Source organism: Epinephelus fuscoguttatus, linkage group LG11, assembly GCF_011397635.1.
Source record: "Epinephelus fuscoguttatus linkage group LG11, E.fuscoguttatus.final_Chr_v1".
In the NCBI taxonomy this organism is placed as follows: domain Eukaryota; kingdom Metazoa; phylum Chordata; class Actinopteri; order Perciformes; family Serranidae; genus Epinephelus; species Epinephelus fuscoguttatus.
Genome location: NC_064762.1, coordinates 30,926,989 through 30,949,940, shown reverse-complemented (window position 1 = coordinate 30,949,940; position 22,952 = coordinate 30,926,989). Strand labels below are relative to the sequence as shown.

General features: G+C 41.2%; 2 protein-coding genes across 3 annotated transcripts in view; one reads left to right on the top strand and one right to left on the bottom strand.

Annotated features, from left to right (window-relative positions):
- The window catches only part of aig1 (androgen-induced 1 (H. sapiens)), a 32,702-nt gene extending 19,869 nt beyond the window's left edge, over positions 1-12,833 (top strand). The window contains exons 4-6 of one of the 2 annotated variants that reach the window (XM_049590799.1): positions 8,797-8,912; positions 9,441-9,607; positions 12,210-12,833. In XM_049590799.1, the coding sequence (XP_049446756.1) occupies positions 8,797-8,912; positions 9,441-9,607; positions 12,210-12,220 (294 nt within the window). In that variant the 3' untranslated portion in view covers positions 12,221-12,833. Of the gene's footprint in view, positions 1-8,796; positions 8,913-9,440; positions 9,608-12,204 lie in introns of both variants that reach the window. The other variant, XM_049590798.1, reaches the window with a different exon arrangement.
- A 6,970-nt stretch (positions 12,834-19,803) lies between these two features.
- adat2 (adenosine deaminase tRNA specific 2) lies at positions 19,804-22,561 on the bottom strand. Its single transcript, XM_049590030.1, has 6 exons — positions 22,324-22,561; positions 21,547-21,651; positions 20,909-21,059; positions 20,688-20,794; positions 20,369-20,441; positions 19,804-19,980 (listed from the first exon to the last, which is right to left on the bottom strand). Exons 1-6 carry the CDS (start codon positions 22,408-22,410, stop codon positions 19,952-19,954), a joined length of 552 nt encoding a protein of 183 aa, XP_049445987.1. The 5' UTR covers positions 22,411-22,561; the 3' UTR covers positions 19,804-19,951.
- Positions 22,562-22,952: the final 391 nt, after the last annotated feature.

Here is a 22,952-nt window from a genome sequence, read left to right as displayed (position 1 = left end):
TGAGAAAGGTTTGTTTACTGATTTTAAAATGACTCAAAAACGTGCACGCAGCGAACATGACCAACAAATTCTTGATACAGTTTCTACTTGTCCAAGTTTTCTTTTCTTTCTCTGTGAACATGGCAACATGTGAAGTCTCTTGGTTGATTGGTTTGTAAATTAATTAAAATGAATTAATGTGTAATTGATATATATATATAGGTGCCACATGCACATTTGAAGAGGTTACTTCCCCTAACAAAAGAGGAGAGAAGAGTAACTCATGCCTACATGTGTGTTGACTCAGCAGAGTGAGTGAGTGAGAAAAGCTGATCTACAGGAGAATAAATATCCTGAAAGCATTACAGAGTCACATTGCATTACGTTCCATATATTTTTATATTTCTAATTGTCACCTATGTGTTTTCCTTTACTTACCTTAACTACCTTACTTATCTTACCATGACACTCTTTGCTCCTGTTAGATGTATTCATAACATGTTTCTTTTAGTTAGTGAATCCCAAACATGAAGAAGTATACTTTTACAGGCTGCATGTCATTGCCAAAGATTAGACAATAGTCTGAAAACAAACATAATTTCATGTCGTAGAATTTAGTTTTGTCTTATTTCCTACACCAGCTCTCGTCTTGAGAGCGCTTTCTCTCTGGTGTTTCAGTGCAAGACTTTTCTCACATGTTTTGTGTGATGAGCCGCAAAATGTTCAGAAAGGTTTGACGTATTTTGCTCATTGTTGGTGCCTCTGCTTAAAACTGAGCACTGCTTTCTCCACTAAATTATGTGATTCAGGGGTGGGGTCCCCTCTGTCCAATGTTGGTTACCAAGAGAACACAACGAACCAAAACAAAACCTGTTCTATAACCTGTTTTTTTGGGTTAGTGAATGTGACCCAAACAGAGTCCTAACAAGTATAGCAAAACCAGCATATGTGTGTGTGTGTGTGTGTGTGTGTGTGTGTGTGTGTGTTATTGTTTACCCTTGCAGTTTATAAAGGCATACCCACACATGAACCGACACACACACAGTGAGGTTTCTCATAGCAACAGAGGATTAGTCTCACACTGAGACTGATGCCATTGACCTGTGACACACACACACATGGACACACTCTTCTTTCCTCTGTAGTTTAGTTATAAAAGCTCTGCTGGCTGAGGATCAGCTGTTTGTTAACATCTGGTGAATCATTGTCGGGTCCACACACACACACACACACACACACACACACACACACACACATACAGACAAACCTGGGATCTGCAATTAACCTTCATCCCTCGTGTGCTCTGCTTGCTTTGTTATCACTCTCTGTGTTTGTGTCTGATTCATTTGCTCTGTTTTTTTACCTTGTGGATATTTAGTGACTCACACAGAATGAAGCAGCACTATAATCATTATTAATCCTCCAAACAACCAATAATAAACAAATACCAAAGGCTTTTTAAATGTAACATCAGCTGTTGTCAATTGTTGAACTAAAAGTTGACGTGTCTGCTATAAACAAGTGAGATCATTGACACATTTTTGAGGTCATTTATTGAGAGTTGCTGCTGTTTTGGAGATGAGATGTTTAAATTGGGAATGTTTTTTGGCTATTTTTTGTTTTTTGTTTTTGTTATATTATAGAAACTTTAAAGGGACAGATCACCCCAATCCACAGACCTTGTTGTGAGCAGTTTCATGTAGGAACTATTTTCTTTCTACAAACTACATCCTCCAACCATATCATTGCGCATCGTGCAGCGTACATCTACTGCTAGCTCATCTGCCACCACTGAGCTAACTAATGTCACAGCTTAGCCAAGGATGACGCCAATACTGTTTACATCTTGCACTGTCATGAGCACGAGCCTCTCGCCCATGAGTAGATGCACACTTCCTTCTGTGCAGTGATACTGTTGGTGGGTGTAGGTTGGTAAAAAGAAAATAGTTCCTACATGAAACTGCTTACAACAATGTCTGTGGATTATCTTGAGTAACTGGGTCATGATTTCTGGAAAGAGACATTTATGTGAGTTTTTCAAATATATTTTTTGGCACTTTGAGCGCCACAAGCTGAGTGCCATCTAGTTCCATTATATTGGAGAGAAGGTAGACATCTCTATGGCTGATGTCTCCAACACTCGCACTACAGGTAAGAGGAAAAGTATGCGTTTTTGATTTTGGAATGAACTGTCCTTTTAAAATTGGACCAGTCATATACCTACAATGTTGAAATTCTCCATAATAGTTGCAGGGCAAGTGCAGCCTGACAGACAATGACATTTTTAAGCCTAATACTGACCAATGTTTGAGAGTTTACCAAATCCAAAACTGCTGTACCGCTGTCATTTTTGTACATAAACACTTACCTTAAGCAAACATCTTTTAAGAGGATCCCTTGAATTAGTTTAGTTAAAAATATTCTGATATATTATTAAATATTCTTACTGCAATAGACATTTTACAATTAAAAATAAGCTTTGCATTCCCATCTGGTGGACAGACTTTTTAATTGAGACACAGTTTCAAATGTACTTTAAACATATTTTTGGCTTTCCTGTGCAGTTCCTTTCACACAGCTACCACAGAGAATGATTTACTGTGTCTGCAGTAATCTAATATCTGCTGATTTATCACTTAAACTCTAATCAACCCTTAAAGGGCAGATTAAGTGTTGCAGCGAAAACAGAATGACAGCATTATAAGCATTAAACATCTGTAATAAAAAGGCAACAACATCAGTGTTTTAGAATTAAAGAGAAGAAATCTTGATATAATTGTCATCAGTGAATCTCCTGTACAAACAAATATAACGTTATAATATTGGAGCATCATCAACGGCCTGCCGCTCTTTGCTTAACGCTGACATTAAATGGCAGGAGTGCACACTGGTGCTGCGGGGCTCAAATACAGACACAGTTTCTCGGAGTGTGTTTTGTTGAAAGAAAGTGGAACAGGATTGTCCCTCTGTGACATGATAAGCTTCTTAAGTTCGAAAACTGTTGAGAAAAATGTCAACAGGAGACTTTTCATTTGGTTTTCAGGGTTCAAGTGGAGTTCAGTTTAAAAACCTTTATCAGTGCAACAAGCTCCGCATCAGCTGCTGCTCTCTGGCCTCTTAAACTCCGAAGCACCCACCAGTAGATTCATCTTTATAATCTTGTGTGATGAAGCCAAACGTTTTTTCAAAAGCCACAGAAGTTTAAATTCTACTGAGGATACAAACGTTTCTAAAGATACCAAAAGTGTCAGTCTGACTTAATAGAATATTCCCATTTGATGTTATGGTGCAGCTATGAAAATAAGGTGTCGTGGGCTGGAATGTCACTCAGTGTAAGCTTTAGAGAAGTGCTGGAGCAAGCAAAAACAGATATTATCATACAGCTGGGGAATCTAAATTTAAATAAACTAAATGGGGAAAATAAGCTGGACTTTCAAAATGGACAAGGTTAACCATCGGCTAATCTGTTGATTATGTATTTTGTTTTTTGTTTCATCTGTAGAATGCCAGAAAATGTTGTAAAACTTACACCACATCATCCCCTGATCCTAGGTGATGTCATCAAACGTCTCATTTTGTCTTACTAACAGTCCAAAACCAACCCGATCACCAGAAAAAATGTTGGCAACGTACGTTTATGCAAACCACAAGTAGGTTACATTGCGACTCTGTTAGTGAATACGTTGAAACCTTGTGTTTCAACAGTACTGTGGGCAATGTTTGGTGAGGTTTGTGCACAAAAAACATTTGGTTATGGTTAGGAAAATATATTTTGGCTTAAAATACGCAGTTTTGGGAGCACTATCTCAGCAGGAAAAGCAGCAAAGAATCCCTTCACACCTGTGCACATCTGACCAGGTGTTGCATAAATTAAGCAAAATGTTGGATTGTTGATTTCCAAGTTAGAAAAACATTGTTGACCACAGACCTCCTTATCCAAACACCAGAAGGGAGCATTTCTTCTAGAGTCAGAGCTCTTCAGTAATTCCAGTCGTTTTTGTTAAAAATTTCAGTCTCTCTCCTTTGTTCCTTGTCTCTGTACATTCCTGACTTTTTCTTGGCTTGTGCCACCTAGGACAAACTTGGCAAGCACATTTATTGGTGGACCCTTGTCATTTTCCCACCAGCGTTTGTTGGTCTTGCTAATACTAATGCTAATGCTAAAGCAACCAGCAGCTATGTATGAGAAGCACAAACTGGGGCTACAGTTAGTCAGCATTCTACCTTTTATAATTGCAGTTGCTACTACAGACAGTCAGCATATGTAATAGATCTCAAAGTCTGAAGCAAATTTTGAGCAGAAGAAGCTGTTTTGACACACACTGTGAACACTGTTGGAAAAATCAGTTGTATTAACATAATATGCCAACAAGAATCTTTGCAGTGTTGCTTTGTTTGGCTCTCACTAAAAGTGATGCGTTGCAAAGCGAAGTTCTGGCCTGTTTCAACTCACTAGAGTTTGCAGGTCTAGCAGACTAGCACCAATAGGCTGTAGGGTGGGTTTATGCAATAAAGCTTTGATTGAAGTTTAACTTAAGTGCATGCTCAAAAGCAACATAACAGCAGGTAGTGATGTGGGGACAAAGTTTCAAAAGCAATGTCATTCCATTTGATTTTGGTGTAGCCTCAACTTTCAGGTCACATTGTGTGCTTCTTAAAACCGTCCAAGAGTAAACCTATTTCCGATGCATCCACTTCGGTTGTTCGTCGAAACTGGAGGATATTTGACCCTGTGAAATCTGCCCTCAGCCATGTGACCCCACCCACCCCCAGCTGTGTATCTCTGCGTGAAATGGTTTGTCCCATTTTTAGCCCCAGACCACAGGATCGAACCACCGCTGTTTGCCGAAGAGGGGGGATTTTCCACAGAGGCAGAAAGCTGGCTGCTCGAGCAAAACCGCAACCCTCGGGGGGGAGACAGACAGAGAGAGAGAGGGAGAGAGAGGGAGAACAACAGAGAGACAGACCTAGAAACAAAAATAGAGAGAGAGGGACAGCGAGAATAAAGAGAGTATTATTTACGAGCCGCGAGTCCTCTCAACAGAGACTAAACTTAAACACGACCGAGAGACTGGAATTCCACTGAGGCTCACTGGGTAAAAGTGCAGCATCAGGACGTGTGTGTGTGTGCGTGTGTGTGTGTGTGTGTGTGTGTGTGTGTGTGTGTGTGTGTGTGTGTGTGTGTGTGTGTGTGTGTGTGTGTGTGTGTGTGTGTGTGTGTGTGTGTACAGTATAATGATGGGAGGGAAACCTAGAATTTAAGACCCCAAGAGAGAGAGCTATTCTGTCCTCCTCTGAGATGCTGTTACTCTTGTTAGTTTGCACATATTTGGCATCTTCTGGCTGACCTTTTAAATCCTCAGAGGGAAACCAGAGATGCTTATTGGTCAAAGAAAGGTTGTGACACAGTGACTGCCTCCTTTGGTATACAGTATACAAAGGACTCCTCTGTATCAGATACAGACAAGTTTGATTTTCCTGTTAAATCCACTGAGAACTGTCACAGAATGTCTTTAAACGGGGTGACAGTGATGTCAAAATACATGAATATTCAGTTTCCCTTCAGATTTATAGTCTTGTCAAGAATTTAGATCAACATGAGGCACCGAAACTCACCACAGAACCCAAAACTTTCACTGTAAAACAATGTAGAAATTCTTTTTACTCCACAAAGTAAGTTGTTTTGAACCTTAAAATGATACCCAGGTTCCCCTTATAGAGGAGATGCCCTGTCTTGCCTCACCTAAAATATAAAAGACATCATTAACATCAGAGGAAACTACTACATTATTACAGTGTATTAAATATACACTTAGACCCCTTCACTTTCCAAACACTTTATTGTGAGGTAAATTAAAATTTTTATGGATAAAATTGCCATTTTTCCCTCACAGATCTACACTCAACTCATAATGACAGTGACAGACTTCAAGAAGTATTCTTACCCTTTGTTGGTGCCTCTGAATTTTTGTCAGGTGCATCATGTTTGCTTTAATTATCCTTGACGTGTCTGGACCTTGATTGAAGTCCACCTGTGGCTAATGGAATTGATTGGACATTTTAGAAAGGCTTGCAAGGGCCGAGGAAGAGGAGCAGTTTTACACAGTAGAGAATGCATCGACTTGAAGTGGCTTAATGTTTATATTGACCTGAAAGATTTCAACCCAAGCTTGAAATACATTGTAACCTGAGTAGTTGCTATTCCAAGCCTTCTTTTTTTTGTCCTCGGTGCCTCATAAAGTGGATTCATAGGTGCACATTAAGGGGTCAAGGTGTAGTTTGGGAGCTTATGCATATGGCTGCCATAGGGCCGTACACATGCTGCGTTTTTTGTGCTCTCAAATCCATTGTTTTCAATGTGGACGTGCAGAAGGTGCACTAAAATGCAGGAGCAACCGTGTCGCAACACATAAGTGCCTGATTTTCAGGGCATGACAGCTGCCCCTAGATAAACAGAGTACAACTTTTGGAATGAAGCAACACGTACTGCATGTCGTGTGACGAGGAACAACCAACCACAGCTGGCACATATCTTTCCCTTCTTCTTTAAATATCTGTCCATGGTAGATATGGAGAAGGAGTTGATCATTTTAGTGCTGGGCTACCCAGAGCTTTTGATCTGTCCCACGGGCAATACTTTAGGCCTAATACACACTACAGAACAATGCCTTGAAGATGATTAGTGCTTAGTTTGCTTAGCAACCACAGATGCAACCTGCCTTTGTGCTCTTGAAAGCTGGCACCAGAGTAGCATCCAGTGCCTGACTTCATGTTTTCCAGGCGGTTAAAGGCATGGCACATGTATGGGCCCCATATCTTTTTCGCAGATGACCTGCATGTCCTCAGGAGTTAAACTACAGTTAAGGCTACAGAGACAACAAGAGCTCTGATTGGTCAAGTTTCTGATGCTCTTGGAGACTGTTGAGAGTGAAGGCAACATAAAACAAAGGTTCAGTAATTGTCTCATTTTTGGAAACTGTCAATGCTGTAATTTCACAGCGACGCTCTGTTACTGTTCTGTAATGACATAATACAAGCTACTGTGTACTAGTACATGCAGATATAAAAAATATTTTAAATGACAATAAAATATTGCCGAAGACATGCAGCCCTGGGTGCTTTAATGCTAGGCCTAAGTGGACAATTTCAAATCTGAAGGAAATAACTGCTCAGTGTTTGAGTCTAGTTGAAAGATAGGATAAACTCTGGATAAAGACCAACGCCAAAACCTGCCGTGAAGAGACATGTCTATATTCTACAACCCGGACCCTATTTTCCCATGTTTTTGTGTCTAAGTGACTAATGGGAACAACATTTTTTAAAATTGGTCCAGTACTGAGCAAGAGCTAGCAGCCAGCAGCCGACAGCAGGAAAACAGACTGCAGTTTAATCTTCGGGACAAACGGATCAGGTCAAGCGAAAGGTAAAGGAGAACATTTTGTCCGCAGAGAAACAATATGAGCCTGTCAGTGGCAAAACCAAGCATGTTAAATGCACGTACATTGACAGTCCTCTATTGCCCTGAGTGGTTATATACAGCCTGGTTTTCGCTCAGTACTGGACCAATTTAAAAAACTGTTGTTCCCATTAGTCACTGAGACACAACAGCATGGGAAAATAGGGTGCAGGTTGAAAAATACCGAGGTTTCCCTTCAACACTGCAGCATTTCTACCTTAAACAGCCCAACTTCATCAAACCAAACACTTCATCGTCCTTTCTAACCATCAGTCTGGGAACAATTAACAGATGGAAGAATCCCAGTGGTTGTTTTTCTCACCGTAACATAACGAGGCCGGGCGGCTCGACGGCTGGAGACAAAAGAGCTTAGCAGTCTGACTTCGCCTAGGGTGCACAGTCTGACACACATGCACAGGCAAACACACACACACACACACACACACCTACAGCTGTGCTCCTGAGAGTGCAAATGAGGTAAGAGGTCTCAACTCTGAGACGATCATGCCGGTTGTGTGTGTGTGCGCGTGTGTGTGTGTGTGCGTGTGTGTGTGTGTGTGTTTGTCTGTGTCTGTGTTGATGTGTGCCTGTATTTTGTATTTGAGTGCCCCCTAGTGGACAAAGCCAGTAGTTTACGTGAAGTCAGTATATATCAGTCTATGTATTCCCCTTCATTAGTGAAAGTCAAGATTCACCTGAGAGCAATTAATCAATTCTGGACACTAAAAAACAAAAAAAGTCTCACAGGATGCAGTTGACAGTTGTGCAGAATCATTCGCATAAATGTGCCAAGGCATTTGCAATTTATTAAAAAAAGCGGGAAATTCCTTTTATGATGTGCACAAGCGATTAGATGAAGTGGAGGTTGAACAAGTTTCAATTCTGATCTGAGAAATGCACCAAAGCAGGCGAGACGTACTGTGATTCCCGATGTTAAATTGAAAACAAGACAGCTGTCGAAAGCATGCAGGGAACATTGGCTGAGGGTTGAGGGTATACATACTGGTGTGTGTGTGTTATCTCCACTGCTGTGTGTGTTTGTTTACTGCCGTCTGATGGTGAGTCACAGCAACACCGATTAAGCACAATTCTCATGTGTGTTTGGGCTTCACAGAAAATAGCAGCACATGCCATGACCTCCATTAAATGTGTTTATGTGTTTAGGTGGATTACACAGGTGTCTGAACACACACACATACACACACGGCTTATATAGAGGTGAATGAATCATTAAAAGAAAACAAGCTGAGATCCAGTAACCGTTGGAGCATCCAAAAAGTTCAGTTTGTGGTTTTTCCCTTTTTCAAAAATGCAACATTACGTTTATTATCTGTCCTTTTGTCTCTGCTCTCCTCTCCTAGCACACCACTGTTCTGCCCTTCATCATCATCGAGATGCGGACCACCCACCATCGGTACCCCAGCAGGTCGTGGGGTCTGGCAGCCGTGTGCTGCTTTGGCGTGGGATACATCCTCTGGTACTGAATGTTTCTTATTTCCAACACTCAATAAACACCACATACACTGTTCATCAGATCATGGTTAAGTAAGTAGCAAAGTGGCAAGTACATTTCGTAATATAGGATAATTAATGTGTAGATTAGTGTTCTTTAGACTGATTTATTTGTTGGTATTTTATCTACATTAAGTTCTACTTCGTTTAGTTCAGGAGGAGTTGAGGTGCTAAAACCAAAGCTGAGGTTTATTTACTTACCTTATAGTTTAGTTGGATGTGATTTTGGTTTATTTTTTGTGTTGGGTTCAGTTCAGGTTTATTCACTCAGAGGTCCAGTTTATCTTTGTGAGGCTAGTTTAGGCTTTATCTAGTTGAAGTCTGGTTTAAATTAGTCTGGTGTGGTAGAGTTTAACGTAATTTCAGCCTAGGTGTTTGACTGAGTATAATCATTAAAAAATGATTGCGTCTTTACCACTAACTGATGTCACATAAACCACGTCCAAAATGTACTCTGAATGCATGTCAACTTTCTGTGTCCCTGCCTGCCCAGGACGTGTTGGGTGCACCAGGTGACAGGGGTGTGGGTGTACCCGGTGCTGGAGCGCATCACTCCGCTGGCTCGAGTCGTCTTCTTCAGCGCGATGACCGCGGTGATTTGTGTTTTCTACACCCTCGGGGAAATCCTCAACAGCTACATCTGGGACCAGCCACACACAGGTACACAATGCATACGCAACCAAAATGGTTATAATACACACATGGCATTCAGTCAATTAACTGTTAAATACACAAGTAGTCTAGCGGGGAGGCTTACACAATGATTATGGGTATTTGTAACTTGGACCTTTTTATTAAAAAAAAAGGATTGCATTTGAAATTTCATAACTGCAGTTTAGAGCTTCACATTTTGCCTCTTCAACTCACACATGTACAGGGATAAATCAAACTGTCATTAAAAAGCTGTTGAATCCTTATATTGTAACAAAAATAAATAAATAAACACAAAGCACAGTGTAAAATGGTTCTATTGGTGTTCATAGCAGGTAGTTTGACAGAAAACAAAATTTTAAGTAAAATTAATTACAAGTAAAGATTCAATAGTATGCTTGGGCCGATTTGTAAGAGCAGAATAGGTTCTGGTAAAGCGAGTGCAGATACTAGAGCAAGTGAGAGGCAATGTGAAACTTTATTTGAGTGAGAAATAGATAATCCTCTCTTTATTCCTCACATGTAGAAAAAGGCTTGTAAAATCATACTTGGCCAGAAATACTCAGGATACCCAGAGGCTTTCTGCACTCTTGGACTGTGTACTTCAGCAGACACACACTCAACTGTTTGTTGAATTCACAAGAAAGCTGCTTTAAGAGTAACTAAATCCCCACACCAATTTTTCTAAGTTGAAAACCAATATATACGGGTATTTAGTAGTGTTGTTGATTGATTCAGGTCCAGAGCTTGACATTGGAGTGCAAAGTATGTCAGTTCTACAAATTATGTTATAGACCCTTTTAGGGCCGACGTCACAGCTCCTTTTCCACAATTGTTAGCTGGACACAAAACACGACTCTCCACCACAGGGCTGTTGGCTACATAGGAGTCTTAAAATGTCGTCTTGTTGTGTTCTTGGGAGCCAGGATAGAAGGAGTCATGGCTCAAAACTTAAATTTTATCCCATTGCAGCTGCCACTGTGTTAAGTGTTATCATGTCCACCTCATCAGAAATTGGGGAGGTATTCAGATTAACTTTTTAGCGCATTAGCTAACATTAGCTTCAGTAGCAAAACAAACTGGAGGAAACTGTTCAAGTGTCATCCTCCTTTGTAAGATCGGATAGCGCTCCGAATTTACAAACGGTCCAGCTTGTGCCAGAGTGCGCTCCGACGCTTGGGTTAAGTATTTCTGAATGCACCGCTCTCATCATCTTTCTGCATTGTCTAAAATAAGCCAACAGAACATGCTAGCTAGCACTAGCTAATGTCTGTGGAGAATTGTTTTGCCTCCAGCTAAGCCCCGCCCACCAAAAACATCATACTGTTTACTAACAGCAACAGGGTCTAAAAAAATGCATAGTGACTGCCCTCTACAGGTTGGAAGGCAGTTGAATTTTGTTATTGGCTGATCTGGGACCAGTTGGTCAGCTTTCATTACCAACTACCTTCCTCCATCTTTTCCCTGTTGCCACACCCTCTGTAAATTCAATGTTTCCGACTGTGAAGACTGTGGCCAGCAGTGGTCATTCAGTCAGTTAGTCAGCCAGTCAGTCGAAAAATATAAATCTTCAATCAATAGCACAGGCATTTTATTTGCTTCAGTCATTGAACCCTGCCAGCATATATTTGGAAGGGATGTCTGTGTGAGACGAGAAATAGAGAGACAGTTACTACGGTTGTTTAATGGCACAGAATTACAGCAGCCAGCATACTGACACTACACCGCTCTTTATCCTCTTAAAACAATATGCACCACCAACCAGTAAGACTTTATGATCGCTTTAGAGGTCCCGTTTTTGTTGCTTTCCATCTCTCTTGTTTACTGGGCTAGTAAATCTCAATGAATTACAGTCTTCTTTGATGTTCATTGTTTCAATAAAATGAACTGAATGATTGCATTGTGAAGAATGTAACCGCGCTAACGATGTGTGTAGCATATGTTCATATTGATGGGGGAGGAGGCTGTGGATCTGGAGGTGGCGTGATAGAGTGACTGGGCGTGCCATAGCCCCCCTCCCAGCCCCGCCCATTTTCACGTACCAGGGAGGCTTTTCAGACAAAAGTCTGAGATTTAGTTACTCTTTAAAAAAACTTCTGCGTCTGAGGTCACATTTTGACTTACAGATTGACAAAAGCTTGAATCTCGCTCAAAAGTTCCGTCATTAATAAACTTTACTCAGACTTGTTGGTCAGTCTGAAAAGTGTTAGAAAGCAGAAACAGACGAAGCATCTGCCGACCAGCCGCCTCTTTCCCAGTCTCTCTCTCTCTCTCTCTCTCTCTCTCTCTCTCTCTCTCTCTCTCTCTCTCTCTCACTCACACACACACACACACACACGCACACACACGCACAGGCAGACACACACTCGCGCTCTCCCCCATCCATCTGCTCAGCAGGTCGGCAGGTAGCACTCCACCCACACCAAAGAGAAAAAATCTGTGTCTGTGTGTGACTTTCTAGACGAGAAGCCTGCAGCTTTAGTCTCTAGTTTTACTCTCATTTAAAATACCTCCCACACACACACACACATACACACACCCCTCTACAGTCTGCTAACGTCACAAAGTTCACTCTCCTTTCTCTCCTCTCTGTCTCTTTCTCCCAGAAAAGGTCAAAGGTGAGTGATCTTCTCGTGACTGCGCGGGCATCGAAGTCAGCCTCGCCCAGACAGCAGAGGACGAGTCGTGCCCCGCCCACCCAGGACAGCACAAGAACAGAAAACAAGCGACCTCACCAAAAGTGGAAAAGACCATCTACCATTGAACTGTACTCAGTAACAACAACATAGGAGATCATCAGTTAACTATAAATATAGAGAAAAAGGTGACAAATGAAAGAGAGTCAAAACTCATCTACTGTTTTTTCAATTTATTTTATTTTATTGTTTTCATTTTTTTCAGTGGCAGAAACTAAGCAACCGTGTTGCATCTGGCTTTGTTATGTGGCGGACAATGGACTAAATGCACAAACATACATTTATACAAAAACATAGGACTTAAACATTGACATACTGCACACACACACAAGCATAAACACACACACATTAACAGTATTTGTAATTTGCTTTTCTGGTAACTACTTATCAAAGTGAATGGATTCTTTCATCAGCTACTTGGAAACTACTGAACATCAATAATGTGTTGAACATCATTATTATTCATCTTATGAGTCACACTACATGTACGGAGGCAACTAGATGTTGGTACAAAATCAATAAAGCTTGAGTGGCAAATATTTCCTGTCGGTCAGTCCAGTTTGGATCCCTTTTTAAATTGCAACAAGTCTCCGTGGAGTTTTAATTGGATGTGACGGGGCCCCATAGCACCTGATAAAGACTCTCAGGTAAGATGAGCAAACACACTGCATCTTCATGAGTCACACACATATTACGAGCCGTCGCTGCTGCCTCATTTATTTTGACGAAACAAGTGTGAACAAGTGATTCTCAGCATTAGAAGGAAATGATTCAACTTCTGTGTGACTGTTATCTGACTAAGTTTAAGTGAGACAGGTGAAAAAATAAAGACACACAGAGAATGTCCTCATCATGAGTGTAACATCTTGGGATTAGGATGGTTAGATCAGTGTGTGACCTCGGCACCCAAAAACGGTACACTGACACTTTGTTTTTTCTCCTGTTTCTCATTATTCATTCATTTATATCCGTAGCCACTTATCCTGTTAGGGATTGCGGGGGCACGGGAGCCTATCCCAGCTGACATTGGGTGAGAGGCGGGTACACCCTGAACAGGTCACCAGACTATCACAGGGCTGACACATAGAGACAGACAACCATTCACACTCACATTCACACCTACGGGCAATTTAGAGTCACCAATTAACCTGCATGTCTTTGGACTGTGGGAGGAAGCTGGAGTACAACATGCAAACTGCACAGAGAGGCTCTTCTTTGAAGGGCAACAATGCTAACCATGGACCATCGTGCTGCCTGTTTTCATTAGTTGAAGTAAAAGATCTAAGACTTTTTTGAGACACACAAAAGGCTTATTTTTCTCAGATTTTGTGCACAAATGTATTCGTTATTTTTTTAACACACCATTGCCAAAATACTCCCACCACCTGACAGGTGTGGCATATCAAGATGCTGATTATTGTGACCAGCCCAGGGCACACCTGTGTCATAATCATGCTAATCATGCTGCATAATTATCATTCTTTTAACTGTGAAGGAGGTTTTACTGAAGCTTAACCAGGTACTTTTAGTTGCCTAAACGCAGATCTTTACCACACAGGTGGAAAACAGCCTAATTTAGCTTTTGGACGGGATGACTTGTTGATGGACTGTGCTGTAGGCAGACAGATGGACAAGAACACATACAGACGGGTCAACAGTGAAGAGACTGAGATGCAGTTTGACCGAGAAAATAAAGTGACAACAGACAGAAACAGATAGTTTGAGATGCTGTTGAGATCACCATCTGTTTAAAAGATATTCTGTGTCACTGCAACATGATCTTATTCCTACTCATCATATTTTGACGCTTGGGCAGAATTCCCTGGTGTCGGGCTTTTACGTGTTGATCTTCACACATGGGGTTGGCATTCTCTACTCGACAGACTACACTGATAAAATAACCAAATAACTCAACTCTGACTTTTAGTTTTACATGAACACTGGCCTGCTGGCTCAAAATGCTGAGCTTGTTGTCACCACCAGCCCTAATCAGACTTTCTCACTCTTTTACGACATCTGTTGATGATCCACTCATGACTAAAAGTGTATGTCATATAAAAATTAATGCAATGGTCAAAGTTGTCATACAGAATATTTAAGGTGTGCTGATGGAACGTCATCAACTCATGCATTAATTTATTGATTCATTCAAGTTAATGTTCCACCTTAAAAGTCACTGGCTGGCAGTCCAGTGAATTCAGTTTATTTTTTTTCTCTGACTCCAGCTGCTGCAAGAGGCAGCAAAACATCCTTTCATTTTATAGTTGTAGTCTACTCATAAAACTGAGCTTCAAAACCAGCCACAGCTCAGCCCTGAGCCCTGACTGCAGTGTTCACAGCTCCACCTTTTAGTACCAGATCTGTGTGCTAGGTACACCAACAGAGGGGGGACCAAATATGGGGACGGTATGGAACAGTTCCATTGGTACCGTCCACAATTTTTCCAGGGTGAAAACGGAACTGTACTATACATTACTGCTCAGTGGAAACGGGGCTTATGTGGATACAGATCCTAATAGTGACACGGATGGCTTTACATTGAAGTTGGTTGAGATGCCAAAGTGTGCAACAGAATAAAATCTGCCTGCAAGTATTGGATACTAAAGAGGGAGTTGTTTTTTTTTTTTTTTTCATCAAACTTGCATTGAAGGAGAAATTCTGTACTCCCAATTTTCTTTAAAAACAAAGTTTAGAGTTAAGAACCACATCTTATCTTTATTCCCAATGTAATGTTTAATCCAGTTCAACTTGAAAATTATATAGAAGAATGAAAATGAAGCACATCCTATATGCATGTCGCCCCACTGCAACTTGATAAATTGGTTAATCGCCATTTGAATAAATGACATTTTAGCTTGGTTAGCTCTGATCTTAGGATATCCATGTTTGTGTTTACAAGGGATGGACTGAGAAAGCATTTTTGACACCCTGCGAGTGAGACCACGCTGGTCACTAAATACTTTCCATAAACTGGTGACCGAGGCTATTCTCCAGAGAGTCGGCGAGTGAGTGTGTGTGTGTCTCAGTGGAAAGCTGACAATCACAACATGAGACTGATGGCCTCAGATTCATCACTGGATGGATTTCACACACTCAAACACTTACATGGTGGCTGGGTCACAGCAGTGAGCGGGGAGAGAAATGTCTTTTAAAATTTAGCCAAATCCTCCTAACTGCTTTCCCAGCTCTCTGTCGCCATGGAAACCCAAACTTCAAACGCAATTAAGCACATGAAATGAACAGCACTCACACATTCACCGCTCTCTCCAGTGGTACCCTGTTAGCTGGCGTTCTCTGCCTAAATAAAGCAGAGCAGAAAAACGCAGACCAGTGCTGTCCAGGTATGAAGGATCGAGTCTGTGTCTGAACTAAACAGAAGCTGATTAAAGACAAAGACAACTGCAAAGAGACAAAAAAAGAAGAAGAATGCAGTGGGTTTCTCATGGTAGAGAAGATGTGAAAAGAGAAAGAGGCAATGAGGAAGTAAAACCAAGCACAGACAGAAAGCAAGGCTCTTCTGAGTATTTATTCCTCCCTGCAGCGCTGAGCAGAAGGGTGGAGCAAGACTAAGACCATTTCCTTTTCTTCAGACTGTAAAGGTTAAAAGAGTGAAACCACAAAACACGTCTACACAACACTTTCTGTCAACACAAACCAAACTCCCCCCGTCTGTTGTAGGGGATTATTAATAAAAAAATTAACTGTGTTTTCTCTGGCAGTGTTGTTCTTTCACCTTTACACAATATGACATCTCATATTACATCGCTTTCCTTTTTTTCTGCTCTGTGTGTGTGTGTGTGTGTATAAATATGTGTGTGTGACTCCTCTAACTGTCAGTTTGGAAAGGAGAGTTTGACACAACACTGTTCATTAGCGGTTAACAGCTAACTCTGCACTGCTGTGTGTGTGTGTGTGTGTATGTGTGTGTCGTCTCTTCATTAACACGTCAACTCCTCCACTCTGAGGTGACACATTAAAACATTCTGGAATATTCTGCCCTGCATTAATTAGCATAGATTTACATGCTAACGAGCAGAGAGGAGCTGGACCCCGGCACGTGTTCCAGTTGGAATAAAACCACATTTCTGATTTGTGGTGTATCTGCGATTAAACCGTCCGTAGAAAATACGGAGGGAAATATGTTTATGTGAAATGTATGCATGTGTATTTATGGTAAAGCTGTTTCACATGACGGATTCATGGGTGATTTTTTTTTTTGCACGGGTGAGATAGGTTGAACTTTATTAATCCTCAAAGAGGAAACTGGTTTGCCACCATAGACAGAGACACAGACACAGTATACACAATACACCATTTACACAATAGATAAACACCAGGAGGAGTCATTAAAAGTAAGCACATATTTCCATTGCAACAACAATAACAGGGTCAACAAAAGAGTGATAACTGCGCATGCACTTCACACATCTGTATAAAGAGGAAGGTGAAAAAGGAAGTATACAATGTGTTGAAGGAAGGAACTGATATGGTGACACATTAAAGGAAAGGAGGAAGAAGGGGCAATTAAAAGAACAAAAGAAAGTAAAATGACTGCCACTGAACCATTGTTGTAAGAAAGTAAAAAATGAAAGAGGGAAGGAAATGAGATCAAAGAATGAAGGAAGGAGACGGGCAGCAAAGAGGGTGAAAAGGGAAGTATAAAAAAGTAAGGAACATGAAGAGCTAAAAGTGGACAGAGGGAAGGAAAGGGTGAGAAATGAAGAGACAGGAAGGAAATAAATGAGATGGAACAAGGGTAAGATAGCAAAGAGGAAAGACATAAAAGAATAATAAAACAAGATGAGCCGCAGAAAGATGGAAGGAGAAAAGGAATTAGAAACAAGGACAAAAGGGAATTAAGGAATCAGTTGAATAACAGGTGCAAAATCTCAGTAGCTGCAACCACATCTGGGCATGCGTCAACATGTTCGTACATTCACACACACAGAACCTGACAAACACTCATCACGTGTCCAATGATGCCTTCCTACGACAACTGGTTCATGAGTTATGAAAGGGAAAATGGCAAAATTGTGGTGTGTGGGTGTGTCTTTATTTTCAGCGCAGTCATCTAAAGTGAAAGTCAGGAGTCATGCCTGTTTGTAAGGGCCCTGACACACCAAGCCAACGGTTGGCTGCTGATCAATGTCAGGCCATCTGTGAGCATCTGTCTCCCTTGTTTGTGAGGTCTGTCTCGCACTGTTGGCACTAGTGAGCTCTTGTTGCCTTTTTTCATCTGATTCAGCGAGTTGAATCAGCGTCCGAGATGGCCCGTCAGTAATAAGATCACTCTGATTGGCAGTTCAGTTCAGCGCACAGGAAGATAAGTAGAAGTGAGGAAAGTAAACAAAGAGCTAAAGTCAGGAGGGAGTGAGACCAAAACAAACTTGCGACATAAGGCAAGATGTTGGTGAAGATTCTCAGTCATCCAGGTCATGGTGATCATAAGTGCTATATTGTAGGCAACTGGACTTGCTTGAGTTTCTTGAAGACGTTCCACCTCTAATCCAAGTGGCTTCTTCAGTTGTAAGAGACTGGTGTGGAGTTCCTATGGACAGCCGACGTTATAGCACTTAGGATTACATATGGTAAGATTATTTGTCTTTAGCCATTGAATTCTTTCTAGAAAACATTGGCATGTGGGCCTCATGTGGGCGGTAAATGGGCTTAAATGGGCCCTATATGGGATTGTCCATGGGTTCAATAATGGCCCCATGCCAGTTGACCACATGGATGAATTTACCCAAATGGACCATACATGGGTTATGCTAGGGCTACCTGGGTACCAAGTGGGTTTGGGCCCAACATGGAGATCTTATCTGGAGCCCACTTGGGTAAAATCAATCATGTGGGCATTCGGCATGGGGCCAATGTAGAACCTGTGGACAATCCCATATAGGGCCCATTTTTCAACCCAATCCCAACATTTTGTGATGGTTTGTGCTGTCGCTCACGAGCACTGGATTGTGTTGTTCATGTGCTAACTGGCTAACTAGCGTCAGGATGATCTTACGGTTTCCCTGATTGGAAGATGATTACAGACGACCACCATCTGCTAGTGTGGAGAGTTATTTCCTCACATGGAGGCGCAGGACATATGTGCTAGTTGGCCATTGGCTGTAGTCTTTGCGATGTGTTCATGAGTAACTTTTTGGCCGAGACACGGTGATGTCAGGCGATGCAGCTGGGGGCATCCATCTTCCTAAATAGCTCTCCGAAGTCGTTTCAGTGAGTCTGGGCCTTTAGGGAAAACTGTGCCTGGCAAAGGGTGGGGAACTTTTGTGGACCACTGACCAACAGAAAGACCTGTGGAGCTTCGGTCCACGGCTAAAAACAAACAGATACAATAAGTCACTGAAAAAGGAAATGAGGAAGAAAATTGTAAAAGGATTAAAATAGGAGAGAAACACAGGGGGAAGTAAGAGGCAGGAAGGAAGCACAAAGGGAAGCTGTAAAAGAAAAAAAACAATAAGGAAGAAGGAAAGGAGAGAAATTAAAAAAGGAAGGAAGGAAGGAAGGAAATAAGCAGGAAGGAAGTGGGGGAGGAAGGAAGTTGTCAGCCACTAAAAGTAGGAAGGAAGTGTAGAAACATGCTAACACACTAAAAAGAGTCTTTCACATGGTGTGAGCAAAACAAGGTGAGAAAGAGTTTAAAAATCTCTTCTTCACGTTGTTGGAAAAAACAGCAGGACACCTGAAACACGCACACACACACACGGACAGATCACAGATGTACTCGCCCACACACTCACTCAGCACACTTTCTCTGACACTCAGCACACGCACACACACACACTCCGGCAAGCATTTACACACACATTTACACAACTCCTCCCAGCTGCAGACACTGTGAACACACACACACACACTCCAGCATGCCACAATATATGTGTGTGTGTCTGGGAGGAAGTGAAACGACAGAAAAAGTCTGAATTGTGTCAGCATGTATGCGCGCCTGTGTTATACGAGCAGCTGTGAAGGTCACTCCTGTTGTGCTGTTAGACACACGCACACACACACACACACACACACACACACACACACACACACACACACACACACACTTCCTCGCTGTTTCTCACACTTTCTGTCTGTCTCATTCTCAGAAAAATAGGCGAACACAGGAAGTGGTGTCTTTTACATTTATAGTTTCAGTTCACACAGAACTGTGTGAACTGCGTGAACAATAAAGGTCAACATGGCCGAGGAGCCAAAAGCAGTCACCCACTGCTACAAGAAACTGAATTAAATTTTGCTTTCTCTTTGCTGAATATGTGGACTTTCTAATGTTGATAATCTTCACTTTTGTTTGTTTGTTTTGTTATTGTTGTTGCAGTATCACAAGCTTATCTGTTAGTGGTTAAGATTTCACAAAAAGACAGAGTTGTAGTTCATGAAAAGCTGATATTTTTATCACTATAAAGTGAGTTTCATTTCTCCTGTGTAGATGTTCAACACTTTCCCTTAAGGTGAAGTTAGTTGGTCTACTGCTCCCCCTGCTGGTAGACTGATTGTAAAGCAACTAATGATCAAAGAAGTCTGCATGCAACGCCCGGAAATGTCTTTAAAATGTCATTTATTAAATTACAAAAATAAAAAACGTAAAAACAAGCAACATAAAAGCTGAATCTGCAACTGATTTGTCCGGGAAACTCAGTCAGTCCTTCCTTGTTTTTGGTTTCGGGGCTGAAACAGACAGAAAGTATGAAACTGTTAGAGAAAGGAAAAGAAAACTGAGAAAATATAATAATGCCAAAGAAAAAGAAAGAAAATAAATTACAGTAAGGAAAAGTTATAAAAGAAAGGGAAGCGTGAGTAAAGAGTAAAAGTAAAGAAAAGACAATAGGTGAAAGGATGATGGAGGAGTAGAAAAGATAAAAGGAGAGGTGTAATTAAAGGAGAAAGTGATGAGAAGACGAGAGAATACATCACAAAGGGGATACAAAAATGAGAAAATGGAGGAGGAGAAAAGATAAGATGAGGAGAGACGGGAAATGAGGAGGTGAAAGAGGGGAGAAGAAAGGAGAAAGAGAGAAAAGTAAGAACAGAAGAAGAGGAGACAGTTTTTAATCACCGTTTGGATTCTCCTGTTTGTAGAAAGTCTTCAGCATCTCTACAGCTTCCTCTGCTCTGTGACCTGAAACACACTGAATATACACACACACACACACACAAGGTACACAATCATACACACTATACGGCCAAAAGTATGTGGACACTTGTATATGACAACTAAACAAGTTGTTCCAGAATTATGGGCATTAATCTGCTGCTGTAACGGCCTCCACTCAACATCGACACATGAGCACAGTGTACTTTACAAAGAAAAGACACGCACACGTAAAACATGGCAGGTGGACGAACATAAAAAGACATCAGGGACAAGCACAGACCTTGAACGTGGTCCCAGTCTGAGGTAAGTCTGCAGAGGAAACGTCCAGGACTGAGCCGCAGCCTCCGAACCGCTCATTCCTGCAGCCGTACACGACAAACGGGATATCTGACAGATGGTAAAGAAACAACAACTGTTATCTCACACTCTCTCTCACACACACACACACACACACACACACACACACACACACACACACACACACAGGTAGGGGAAGGATACTGAGCAGGCGCAGGGCTGCAGCACACATGATGCACGGCTCCACAGTGACGTACAGGGCTGTTCGCTCGCACACGCTGCTCACATCAAGATTGCTGTGGCGACACCAGTCCAGGAGCTGGTCCAGGGCCACCATCTCAGCATGACGAGTGGCCTAACACACAAACACACAAACACACACACACACACACACACACACACACACACACACACACAAACAAGATTTAAAGCGTATTTGCTCTATAAACTGTCTGTTTATGAATATTGATTGGTGGAACTTTAAATCCCATTTAGTGATCAGGTAAACAATGCAAGACATTCAATACCCTCCCTGTGCCCTTTAATGTAAAGCTCATTAAGTTTACATGTAACTAAATGTGCTGTGTATATTAATAAAATTGACTTGCCCCAAATTGTTTGCCTGAATATGAAGTTACTGTGGTGGTTTGGAGACTGCACAAGCTCATACATGACTGACGTGATGAGAAAACCAACAAACAACAGAAATTTAATTTCATGCTACATTAAGTAAACTTATAGATTTCTACATCTGGCTAAATGTCAAGTTTTCTCAGCCATAAAAATAGGACAAAAGTAAGAGTTTGTTCAGTCAAAGGCAGCACATTCTTCATTTTTCCTACATTTTTGGTCTCGTTGACTTCATTCCGCCCCTTGCCCACGACTTTATTGTTGTACACCATCAGACATCCAACTGGCACCTCTCCGTTCTCCAGAGCATCTTTGGCCTGCAGCAACACATTTACACCAGGTCAACACACAGCAACTACACACAGACTTTCAGGTAGTATTGAGAAGAAAGAAACCACACAGAAGAAACTCATGGAGGCATACAGCACACACCTTTATGTAGATTAGGGCTCTGACTACCTATTAGCTTCATTATCATTTTATTTATTTATTTATTGTTTATATTTCCTTGTTTATTTTTTTGCTCCTAAAATGTATTGTTTGTCCTTTTTTTGTTTATTCATACATTATTTTTGCACTGTAACTTTTTAATACTTAATACTTAATAAGCTTGAACTGGCAAATGTTTGGCACATTTTCTAACATATTTATTGTCAGTCATGTGAAATGATCATTTCTGAATATATCTGGGACTCATTTCAAGACTTGCTGAATTTAAGGAAAGCTAGAGGTTCAATATTATAACACAATCGATAGTGAAAACATACAGCAGCACTCCTGAAAAACACACAGCTATAATTAATAAGTGGCTAAGCGCTTTTTTAAGTGGTAAGGCATTTCTGTCATTAAAAATAATTCATAACGTGAATTTTGGCAATTATTCAAAAACGGCATATCATAAAAATAATCATAAAACAAAACTCAGATGACGACTTAGTTAAAGTAACTTGGCTGAGATGTGAACGGAATAACAGTCATTTCTGACTCACCATGTCAAAAGCGCTGGACATCCACTTCTCAATTTCCTCATCACTCGGGTTAAAACTCTCCGCTTTACCGCCCTCCTCTGTTCCCATGGCAACTGCAGATATTTAGCTTAACTTAACAAACGTCATACTATTCGCATATGATGATGGTTTGTAGCTTATTTCTTCGTTTTCAGTTACAATTTCGTCCGCTATAGTCTCCACGCCACTCACCCACACCGGTAAGGGGGAAGATAATATTGGACGGACCAGTTCCAGACATGACCAATCGAGCTCCTCACAGCACCGCGGATCCCCACGTTCATGCTGACGCTTTCGATGCGTCAAGATGACTGCTGTTAGCTAGATGTAAACCGGAAATGAAGGGATTTTTCATAGAAAATAAAAGCTTATCTTCTGTTAGTGGTTTTTTTTTTTTCAGGCATGTTAACTCATCCAGGTTTCAGACTTTGGTCTACTCAAGCTGATTACATTTCATTGTGAAATCCTGTTTTGTATAATAACTATAATAAAACCTTGAATCCTTGAAAATACATAGCTTTATCCAAAGTAAAGTAAGTCATTGCACTCCTGCCATGAAAAGGATGTAAAACAACGGCCTCAAAAACTATGTGTAATATTAACATCCCCTA